This window comes from Delphinapterus leucas, chromosome 9, assembly GCF_059928025.1.
Source record: "Delphinapterus leucas isolate spDelLeu-1000000601 "Yukka" chromosome 9, BTC_Dleu_Yukka2, whole genome shotgun sequence".
Taxonomy (NCBI): Eukaryota; Metazoa; Chordata; class Mammalia; order Artiodactyla; family Monodontidae; genus Delphinapterus; species Delphinapterus leucas.
Genome location: NC_143137.1, coordinates 22090001 through 22102362, shown reverse-complemented (window position 1 = coordinate 22102362; position 12362 = coordinate 22090001). Strand labels below are relative to the sequence as shown.

Sequence of the window (12362 nt, the reverse complement as noted above, 5' to 3'; positions counted from 1 at the left end):
TTTTTTTAAACCACAATTAAAAAAAAAGAAAAATCAACTGAAAACATCAATATTTACTCAGTGCTATCTTTACAGTTCTGAGACATAACTCAATGGGGGTACTTTTGCATTTGTTTGTGTTAATAATTCTTCATATCATATTAAACAGTTTTAAAAAATTTAGCCAATCTCACTTTATTATTTGTCCCATAGAGGCATATTAAAAATTGGCTTGCCTAAACTTTTCTGAAGATGACTTGCCAATTCTGAAGAGTTTTCAGCGTTGAACTCCTGCCTACCCTTTCCCTTCACTCCTCTTCTAGGTTTATATACTGATGTCCTTGACTCCTTAAATACTGCCTCATTATTTCAGAATTACTGAAGGTTAGCTGGATAATTACTATGGCCTTCACTGTCTCATAAACCAAGACTCCTAGCAACAAAGGAAAGGATTAAAGGTACTTAAGATTATTTACCTGGTGATACTAATCATTTCCATGAATTTTCCAAAAAACCAGCACAGACCAAATAGTTACTTTGGAGGATAATGTTAGCTTCGTTTACCAAATAGCTTTCGACTCAGGGTCGGGAAATGATATTACCTTAAAAACAGGCCTTCTGTAAATATATCAAGACTCTTTCTTATGGGAATTAAAGCTTCTCTGTTCCAAAATGCCCTAAAGATAGCAATTTGGCTAAAAATTGACCTTTCTTCCAGAAAATTCTTAAAACAGCTTCTTCTAGATACAAGATGCAAAGGAGCTTCTAAAACCCACCAGGATGCAGACCCGAATAAGCTGAGCAGAAGCTTTAAAAAGTGCAAGTGAATGACTATAGTATTTCTCTCAATTGCCACCAACTTGCCCACCAAAAGTCATTTACGTAAAGCAAAATGGTAATAAATCAGCCCGTGAAAACAGTCAACAGCTTTCAAAGTAGTTTGCACTGTGGCATTTATCCACTGATATTCTTTTGGTATAGTAACATAGTTTGAAATACTTCTCCAATTCTTCACATTCTAAGTATAAAAGGTACACATTAAAATCCCCTTTAAATAGAAATCACCTTAAACGAGAAAACAGGCGCTGCTATTTTCTAATGATCATAGTTTCTAGCATCCTCTCATAAGCACTAGAAATCCCAATGCACATTTGAGCCTGAACTCTACATACCTGGTTCTGGTTTAGAAGGACAGCCATCATTAGGACTTTCTGACATTATTACTCAGAGATAAAAGATCAAGCTAGACGTTTTACAGTAAGTTTTAAATTTTATAAAAAGGATAACTTGGAAAGCTCTGACAGTCTGTCCTTGCAAGGGCGAACAGAGCTTTAAGAATGGAGCTTCTGCTACTATAGCTTCTCCCAAACTCTGTGATGGAGACAAAAAATCCTAGTTTCAGATATGTTATCAAGTTTTGCTTCTCTGGTAAGTCTGGAATCTAAGTGTGTCTCTCTCGAGTTACTGGAAGGACAGAGACCTAACTATCTAGGATGTTTCACACTGGGCCCAACTAGTGTCATCTAACCACTGGAAGCCAAGAATGGGCTTTGTGAATGGTCAATAGACACAGTGTGTCTATTTTCCCCAGGCAGAGTTGAAAGAATATTCAGATTACAAAGGAATTCTGCGTTTTCAGGGTTCTGTTAAAACACATTATTAGCAAAGGGAAGTTGGGCTCACAGTGGAAGACAAATCAAAGGAAGTAACAGCGCAAGGTTTGTGATTTCACAGAAAGACATGGCATCTGAGGTAATCCGAGAAAAGTGACGGGTTTAGGGTGTCATGAAACAAGGCAATATTCTCCTCCCTTCTGACCCAAAAGAACACCTACAACAGAAGACGGGAAAAGAGAAGGAAATATCTTCCAAAATATAGATCCCAAACCAGAATCTGAAGTAATTCTAGTCGGGGAATCAGCACAAAGCGTGTAAAAGGTGAGAGGAACCTGCTGTCTTACTAAAAGGAAGCTCACAACTTCTAAAGAAGGAAGGTGAAGTAAGCATTTTCGAGGACTCTAATCCACAGGTATTTCTTTTGGGAGATAAGCTCCATTTAAAGTTTAGATATTAAAGAAACCACATTGTGCTTTTAAGAACTGTTTTAAACAGGGTTTCAGCAATCTGGGTGGAATGGGACAATTTTTATGGGACAAATTTTGGTGTGGACAGGTGAGCTCACACTCAGCTACAAATGCTTAGGAGGTGAAAGGGGCTACAAACCAAGACAGAAGCAGGCCAGGTGAATTTTGCTTGCCGTGGATGAATTAAGGACGACAACAATGAAGTTTAGGTGAGTAAACAAGTTTTTTTCCATAGTTTAAAATTTTAATATACACTTAAAATATATATACTTAAAGTGGAATATTTTACAGCTATATAACATTTAAAATATATAGCATAAAATGTTTAAAATATATAAGAAGAAAAGGATACTGCGACATCACACATTAAAAAACAAATGTCTATAGCATCAGTCCTTGTAGTTGAACGTGGCAAATAACAGAGTCAGCAAGAAACTGCTCCTGAGTCCGGATCTATTGTCTGGGGTTTCTCAATACTGCAGCAATTCAAAAGGAACAGGAACATTAGCATTTAAATTAAAAGGCCTGCTGTGTAAAAACAGAAGTTCTGGTGAATTTTGGATTTGTAATATTCTCTTCCCAGAAGATATATATTACCAGAGCCAAGTCCTGAACTGCTATCAATCAGAGTACCTCTTCACTGCCATTAGCTCAATATTGCCCTAGCACTGGGTTCTCCTACTGAAGCTATGAACAAATCCATCTTAGAAAATAGATGTTCCTACTTCTCTAATTCTAGACTTGATGTGTACATTTTACATCTGTTTTGGACACAGATTGAAAAATTATGATTTTGTGCGAGGGCAGTGCACTCAATGACTAGAAGCATATCTTTGCCGAAGATTAGTTTTTTAAAAGGATGTGCATGAAATATGATTTTTAATTAAAAGAAAGCCAACTGCAATGAATTTATAATGTATAACACCACTTTAAGAATAAGCTCTTTCTTTCTTACACCACTAAGTCTTTCATGAATACTGTCGAATTTATACTCAAAAGAATGTTATAAGTTATTATTACTCCTATCTCAGGTATAGAGAAAATAATAAAATAGGAAAGATTAAGTACCTTGAATAAAGGTCATAAAGACTGCAGTACAATGAAACTAGAAATTTGGGTTCTCAGTGCTTCACTAGAGGTTATTTCACATTCCAACATTAATATCTCCTATGGGATCTAAGTCAGGTAGAACTCAGACTCAAAGACCACAATCTTAGCAGCTGACCAGAATGGCACAGTGTTTCCCACATCCTTCTAGGCACCTGCCACACTCACCTGACACCCATAGCTCTGTGTGTGTGTCAGCTGTAGAGTGTGGTTAGGCTCGTTAATAACCAACTTGTAGAGCAACTACAGGGTTCCGTTATTCCAAACCATCAGTAGTGTTACTCACTTTTTTTGATCTCTTCTAGCTTCTCAATGTATTTAGTCATACTGTTACCTAAAAAGAGAAGCAGGATTTTAGCTATGCTTTTCATGGAAGAAAATGAGTAACACTGTGAAAACAGAATGGAGTACAAGTATTCCCTAAGCCTTCCCATTCTGCTTTTACAGAATTACAGTAGACAAATGGATCAGACATAGTAAATAGTCTTTTGGATTATACAGCATTATTAAAAGGTAAGGAATCCAGGGAAATGTTCTGGTCAAATGTGTTAAGCTGAGGTGCACACCCAATAAACATTAAGTCCCCCCAGGCAGTATGAATGATCACTTCATGTAATGTTTTTTCTTTCTGAGTTAAGCCTTTCCTCTTCCATTTATCCCCCCATAAGCTTTTTGTGGGGAAGATATGCAGAGGAACAGAAAGAAGCAATGACCTCTGAATGTCTAAAATGTGCCGTTGTGCCTACCCAAGCAACCCTTTCCTCTTCACTTAATCTTTGTGGTTTCCTTCTCTTTCCTGAACTTGGTCTTCCACTATTCATGCTGATGTTGCAGCCTGAACTAGACCACACAGTCTGTTCACCAGTATTCACTGTGGATTTGATTTGCTGAGAAATAACAGCAGATTCCCACCACTGTGGAGAGTCCTCAACCCTCATGTTTTATGGCCTGGTTCTACAACACTAGGCTCTAGCCAAGGTGGTTTGGAGAGTTTTCATGCATTAAAACTGGGCCAGGATCCTTCTGGTTTCCGAATGAACTAAAGTCTGCTTCTCAAGCCAGGGGCTATTATTTTTTACTAGGCATGCTTCAATTTGATTCAATTCAGCACAGCAAGCTCTATCTGGCACCTGAAAGGTATAGCAAAAGAGGAAAACATTCAGAATAATTTCTCATTTCTAAAATTGTGCTCCTAACTTTTAAGCCTTGAGAGGAGCTAGTCAGTTTCAGTCACAACTTCAGGTAAAAGAAATGCTTCCAATTAATGGCATGAACTGATGTTTTCAAGCACTATTCTGAACTTTTCTTCATGTTTAGGTCAGAAGCAGAGAAAGAAAATCCTTGCTCTAAAACCCAAAGTACATTTTCAAAAAACAACTTATATCATTTGTTATTATTAAGTCCTTGTCATGAATTCATTATAGAATAAAATTCTACTGAGTTAAAATTTTTTTTTCGTCTGAAGACACACAGTCCCCAAATCAGAACCAAAAAGCAGGACTCAGTGTAGTCCTGGACCCAGACCGTATCCTTCCAAAAGCTCAGAGAGACATGACAGTAGTCAGGGCTGCTCAGAAGCTGAGGCTCCTCAAGACAGACACTGAGAACATCTCAGAAGAAGTCCAAATAGCACCAAAGACCAAGATTAGAACAAAACATGATCTTTTCTAGGTTCTTCAGGCTATAATGGACCTGAGATGTGACCAGATCTCCACAGTGGAAACCATGAATCCTTCCCAGACTCACATCCTCTTCCCTGCAACTCTGCACTTGGACGGGAACTCGACTGGTCAGTACTGGGGTTAGAAGACAGGGCAAATGGTGCGCTGTTCAGCGTCCTACAGTCTTATTCTTAAACTATTTTACGTAGGAGCTTCTGGTTATATGTTCCTGAGTCCCTTACAGTGCCAGGCTGTTGATGTGGCAGTTGGTTTCTTTTGGCTGGAGAAGCTTTACGCCTCCTTCCAGAATCGTCAAAAAACTGAGGTACAAAAAGGATCACTGACTTGTCCAGTGACACAGCAAGTTGGTAACTAAGTCAAGATTAGTACTCCCAACCTCCTGGTTTCTAATATGGCTCACAAAAACATATCATTCTCTGGCTGTGCTGTTTTAAAAACATGATTTCACTGTGAGGTAAATATGTAGGAAGTGTTACTTCCTTTATAGTATTGGGTGGGAACCATTTTATGCTCTAAATTCCCTGAGGCATACTATGAACGGAAAACAATAGCCAACCTTATTATATAGTCTTTATTATTAAAACATTGCATTTCCAATCTATAGCAGTTTCCACTAACAACATGTCTAAAATCCATTTCTCAGTCAGTTATCAACATTTTCGGTGTATTTACACAACACTTCATCTTCATACCAGCAGAGCCTCACAACGACCCTGTGAGGTAGGTTGTCATTCCTACTGATTATTTTTCCCACTAAAGGAGAAGGCAGAGAAACAAAATCTTTTGCAGAGGTGTACAAATACTTGGCTAAATTAAGAATAAATCTAAGAGGGCTATTGATAAGAAGTTCTTTTCATTACAGCCATTCATTCTATCCAAGTAGAGGGGGGTGGAAAGAATATGGAGGATTTCTGCATTGCTTCAATTGGAGAAATGACTGACACAAAAAAATCTCTAAAAATGAGTTTAGAAAGTATGAAAAGTAGTATTTTATCCCACTTCATATACTGCTTATATCTTAACTAAGCAGCTCATCTTACTGGATCTAATTTCATCTGAGAATAGTTTTTTGACTACCTTTTAAAAAGAATACAAATGAATCAATTCTATAATTGACTTATTTATAAACACATTTTTGTTTTACACAAAAGTAAGGCACCCTAAAAGACTATCAACAGACTAATTTTTTTAAATTAAAATTACACATTACTGCCAGATACATTTTCCTAGACAATACTTTGATTAAAAAAAGTCAGCGGCTCCCCATCACTTACTGGCTGAAGTTTAAACTCCTTGCTCTACTCGTGAAGGCACCAACATCTTACCTACCTCTTCAATCTTGCCTTAATTACTAAACTTGACAAACTCTCTGTTAGTCTTTGGTTCTCTGACATGTCACCTTGCCCATGTAATCATAATAGCTCACCCAGCTGGAAGTGACCTTTCCCTCCTCTGAACTTCTACAGCACTCGGCTTACCACTCACAAGGCATTTATCATTGTACTGCCTTATTTGTGCGCAAGTCTTATCTATCTTATTATACTGACAGCCCAAAACAACTATTTACACACACACACACACACACACACACACACACACACACACACAATCTTTATCCTTTCCATTGTCTAGCATAGGAGGCACTCAAAAATATTTGCTAAATGAAAAATACTATGAAGATCTACTAGCTGAAGAATCCTTATAATGAATTATATTATAATGTAAATAATCACACCCCAATTTGGTTTGAGTTTTTGGATACCTGATTTTCTCTAAGCTATGCCCAACCTGATTTACATATAGTACATATATGTTACATACTACTTAAATGACCTATATTGTTTCAGGACTCAGGTAACCTAGAAATGTATAAGATGGTATTTAGCTTCTACTTAGTTTATAATTTAAGTTGCAACAAAAGATATATAAAAAAGTTTTACAACTGGAATCAAGAGAAAGACACAACTCAACTATATCAATAGTGCTAAGCAAAGAGAGCACAATCGACGAACTGAGTGACTCATTCATTAGATTTTTTCCTTTGTTTTCCTATAATTTAATAACATTATTTGAACTGAGCCAGTAAGAAAAGCAAGTGATTTTGAGCAGCAGTAATCTAAAGTGGGTAAGATTTATAAGGCACGAACTCAGTTGCTAAGAGACAATTCCATTGCTTTATTTTTCTTCAATATTTCCCTCCTCTACGGAGAAGTTCTTTTGGCTCAGAAGGAGCAGAAAGCTTGAAAAGAGGCACAGTGGTCCTTTGTTAATCTCAATAAGTTATACGAGTGCATAGTGCTTTCTGGTTTGTAAAAGGCTTTCACATACATTTCTTCCTTTGACATAAGAAACAGAATTAAATACCAAATAAAAATGAAGAGTACTTAGTCTATAATGAGTTTGAGTGCTTAAGATCAAGGTTATTAGCAGATATTCAGGAAAAGTAAAGACTAAGAAGAAAAAAGGAAATGACCAGTTTGTATGGAGATAAGAAAACTAAGGTGAATTTCTAAAAAATAAAAAAAGGCTAGAAAAGACTGAATGGAGATAGTCTACAGAATTTTAGAAAGCTAAAGAAATTTGAAATTAGATTGAATATAGATTGAAATGAGAGAATAATGCCAGCAATGAAAGAGTGTAGGAGACTAACAAAGGGAGAGCCCTGTGGTTTGGAAAGTTAATCAGCCTGCAGTGCTACAGAGCAGAAACCCAGAGAGGGTGCTTGAGAATACACAAGAACCCTGCGGTGGAGACTGAACAAAACGCCGTCAGGGATTTCATCGGAAGCATAATCCATTCATGGCACAGTCTGGCAATGCTGGGGAGCTGGTAAGATACACTCAGGCACCTATGGAACAAAAGAAATATTTGAAGTTCAAAATAATTCTGATATTTCTAGGCATGGCTATACACTGGTGTTTGAGTTTATAAGAGAAGTAGCATCAGAAGGATAGAAATAAAAAATTATCTTTACCCAGGAAGAAGATATCAGTCTTTGAAGAGCTCAGTAGAAGGTGATTTGGGTGAAGACAGGAGATGCCACGAAATTCTTGATTTCTTGTGATTAACTCTGAACTGCTCACTGTTTGGTAAGAAAAGATTAAAGACCCATCTATTTAGCCTAGAAATGAGAAATGCTCACTCATTACCGTGCCTATTTCCACGGCTCTGACTGCAGAGCTTAAAATCGTACCACAGACAGGAGTTTCTTACTTTTACTTGACCTTTAAAGTAACTCTGGTGTTTTCATAACCAGGACTCCTCACACTTTTCACCTCATGGCAGACATATATAAGTGATAATATTTGGACAAAATGCTGAGGTTTGGGCTGTCTCAAGCCCTGATGGCTCTCCAAAGGGTTGAAGGGATTTGTATCCTGGCTCATAACCCATAGGCCACTGTACCGAATACAAAGGGAGGTAAAGTCACAAAAATAAATAGAAAAAAAATTAAAATCTTTCCCTTAAACTGACTTTAAAATAATTTCTAAATCTGAAACAAACAAAAAATTGAACACTAGAATTAGATTTCTCACACACTGACTTTAAAATATGTTGAGTTTTAAGCAATGAAGCATACTCTGGCCCTTCCAAAGGCATTATAAAACTAGTTTGGGAGACTTCTGCTTCCAGGAATATGAGGTAGATGTACTTTTCTCTACTCCTCCAGCTAAGTACCACAAAATCCCTGGACAACCTGCAAAATGGGAGAAAATATTTGCAAATTATACTCCTGATAAGTGTCTACTATCCAGAGTACGTAAAAGAACTCCTATAACTCAATAATAAAAAGACAAATAACCCAACTAAAAAACCAATGATATGAATAGCCATTTCTCCACAGGAGATATATAAATGCCAATAAGCACATTAAAAGGTGCTCAACATCATTACTCATTAGGAAAATGCAAATGAAAACCACAATGAGATACCACTTCACACCCACGAAGATGACTATAATCAAAATGATGGACAATAACAAGCATTGTTGAGGATGTGGAGAAAAAAAGAGCCCTCCTACACTGCTGGTGGGAATGTAAAGTGCAGCTACTTTGGAACACACTTTGGCAGTTCCTCAAAAAATTAAACACAGAGTTAACGTCTGACCAACAGTTCAACTCCTAGGTACATCAACAAAGAGAACTGAAAACGTATGTTCACACAGAAACTTGTACACTAATGTTTTAACAGCATTATGGCCAAAAAGCGTAAACAAACCAAACATCTACCAAATGATAAGTAGATAAACAAAATGTGAAATAGCTATATAAAAGAATATTGTTTGGCAATAAAATGGAATAAAGTATTGATACATGCTACACCAATGATGAGCCTTGAAAACATTATGCTAAGTGAAAGAAGCCAGACACAAGAGGTCACATATTGTATGATTCCATTTATATGAAATGTTCAGAAGAAGCAAACTCATAGATACAAAAGATAGATTAGTGATTACCAGGAACTGGTAAAAGTAAGGAATGGGAAATGATTACTTTGGGTATGGGATTTCTTTATGGGATGACAAAAAAAATTCTGCAATTAGATAGTGGTGATGGTTTCACAACCTTGTGAATGTACTAAAAATGTCTGAATTGTACATTTTTAAAGGTTGAATTTTATGATATGTAAATTATATCTCAATTTAAGAAAACACACCAATTAGAAAAAAAGATTGAATGAAAAAAAAAATCCTAGATGGGATAAATTAAGAGTTTGGTATTATCAGATACACACCACTATATATAAAATAGATAAACAACAAGGTCCTACTGTATTGCACAAGGAAGTATATTCAATATCTTGTAATAACCTATAATGGAAAAGAATCTGAAAAAGAATATACAGTATATATATATAAAAAACAGAGTCACTTTGCTGTATACCAGAAACTTAACACAATATTATAAATCAACTATACTTCAATTTAAAAAAATCCTGTACATTATACATAAAACAAACATAAGAAGACTCTAATAGGTAGAGAGAGGAAGGCAGACTGGTTAGGGACCTCAGGACCCGAGGAATGACATAATGGCTGAGTTACCTGGGTGCTGTCTGTTTGTTTGTTTTTTGCCTCATATACACTAGACTTGGAGCTGAAGAAGCCAGAAACCCAGAAATACCTACGAATAGACCAAAAATGTCCCTAACAAAAGCCTGCTGTCTCCAGCCAAAGGACAGCAAGACAGAAAACTATTAGATAATAACTGCCTTTTTCCAGCCACATTCCACAGAGAAGCTATGTCCTACCCTTAACTGCCAGCAAAGGCCAGATGGAGAGCCTTGATTTCCATCCTTGCTGGACTGTGATGAGATGCCATCAAAGTACCAGAAAGAGGAGAAAGAGGCTGGGGCTGAAAATGTACTCAAAATATAATTGCTGAAAACTTTTCAAATTTGGCAAGTGACATGAACTTCAGATTTATATAGAAGCTGAGTAAACTCCAAACAGGACACACCCAAAGAAATCCACACCAAGATACATCATAGTTAAACTTCTGAAAACTAAAGAAAAAATAATCTTGAAAGCAGCAAGAGATAAGTGACACCTTACCCATATGGGAAAAACAGTTTGAATAACAGGAGATTTCTCATCAGAAATCAGGTGGCCAGAAGAAAGTGGCACAATATTTTTCAAGTGCTGAAAGAAAAGAACTGCCAACCCGGAATCCTATACCTAGAGAAGATACTCTTCAGGAATGAAAGGAAATCAAAACATTCTCGATGAATGAAAACTAAGAGAATTTGTCACCAGCAGACCTATCCTAAAGAACGGCTAAAGGAAGTTCTCTAATTAGAAAGGAAAGGGTAAAAGGAGTCTCGGACTATCAGGACAAAACAAAGAACACACTAAGCAAAACTATGCTTCTTTTCAAGTGCCCATGGAACATATACCAAGATAGACCATATCCTGGGCAATAAAATGAACATCAATACATTTTAAAAAGTTAAAATATACAGAGTACATTCTCCAACCACAATGGAATCAAACTGGAAGTCAATAACAGAAAGATGACAGGAAAACCTCCAAACACTTGTAACTAAACAACACACGGGACTTCCCTGGTGGTGCAATGGTTAAGAATCCACCTACCAATGCAGGGGACACAGGTTCGAGTCCTGGTCCGGGAAGATCCCACATGCCACAGAGCAACTAAGCCCACACGCCACAACTACTGAGCCTGCGCTCTAGAGACCATGAGCCACAACTACTGAGCCCATGCGCTGCAACTACTGAAGCCCACGTGCCTAGAGCCCATGCTCCACAACAAGAGAAGCCACCACGATGAGAAGGCTGCACACCACAACAAAGAGTAGCCCCCGCTCACCGCAACTAGAGAAAAGCCAGTGCGCAGCAACGAAGACCCAACGCAGCCAAAAATAAATAAATAAATAATTTATAAAACAACAACAACACATGTCTAAATAATCCATGGATCAAAGAGGAAGTCTTAAGGGAGATAAAAAGATACACTGAACTAAATGAAAATGAAAATTCAACATATCAAAATTTGTGAGACACAGCTAAATCAGTGCTGAGAGAAATTTACAGCACTAACTACATGCATTAAAAAAGAGAACAACTCTTAAATCAATAATCTAAACTCCTACCTCAAGAATCTAGAAACAAGAGCAAAATAAGCAGAAGGAAGGGAATAAAGATAAGAGCAAAACAATAAAGTTTAAAACAGAAAAACAAAGAGAAAACTGATGAAACCAAAAGCTGGTTCTTTGAAAGGATCAATAAAATGGACAAACCTGTAGTGATGAAAGAAAAGAGAAAAGACACAAATTACCAACATCAGGGATGAAACATGGGCTATCACTTCAGATATTACAGACTTTAGAAGGATAATAAGGGAACACTACAAACAACTCTACGCACATCAATTTGAAAACTTGGATGAAATGCACCACTTCCCCTAAAAACACAAACCCACAACTCATCCAATATGAAACAAACAATCTGAATAGCCCCAGAACTATCAAAAAATTAAATTCAAAACTTAAAAACTCTCAAAAAAGAAATCTCCAGGCTCAATGGTTTTACTGGACAATTCTACCAAATGTTTAAGAAAGAATTAACACCGATAATATACAATCTCTTCCAGAAAACAGGAGGGAACATTTCCCAACTCATTTTATGAGACCAATATTACAATAATACTAAAACCAGGCAAACACAATTCAAAAAACAAACCAAAAACTACAAACCAATGTCCCTCATGAATATAAACATAAAAATCTGTAATGAAATAATAAATTGAATTCAGCAACATATAATAGGAATTATACACCATGAGTGAGTTTTACTCTATAGATACAAAACTAGTACAATATTTAAAAATCAATCAAAGTAATCTATATTATCAAGCTAAAGAAAAAAACCATATGATTATATCAACTGATGCGGTAAAAGCATTCAATAAAATTCAATAGTCATTCAGGATGGAAACTCTCAGAAAAATAGGAACAGGAAGAAACTTCCTCAACCTGATACAACTAACATT

General features: G+C 36.6%; 1 protein-coding gene across 5 annotated transcripts in view; it reads right to left on the bottom strand.

Moving 5' to 3' along the window:
• The window catches only part of CEP41 (centrosomal protein 41), a 47114-nt gene that overhangs the window by 18301 nt on the left and 16451 nt on the right, over window positions 1-12362 (bottom strand). For 3 of the 5 annotated variants that reach the window (XM_089917392.1, XM_022581030.2, XM_089917391.1), the window contains one exon: window positions 3456-3503. In XM_089917392.1, the coding sequence (XP_089773518.1) occupies window positions 3456-3503 (48 nt within the window). The other 2 variants (XM_089917394.1, XM_089917393.1) reach the window with 2 other exon arrangements.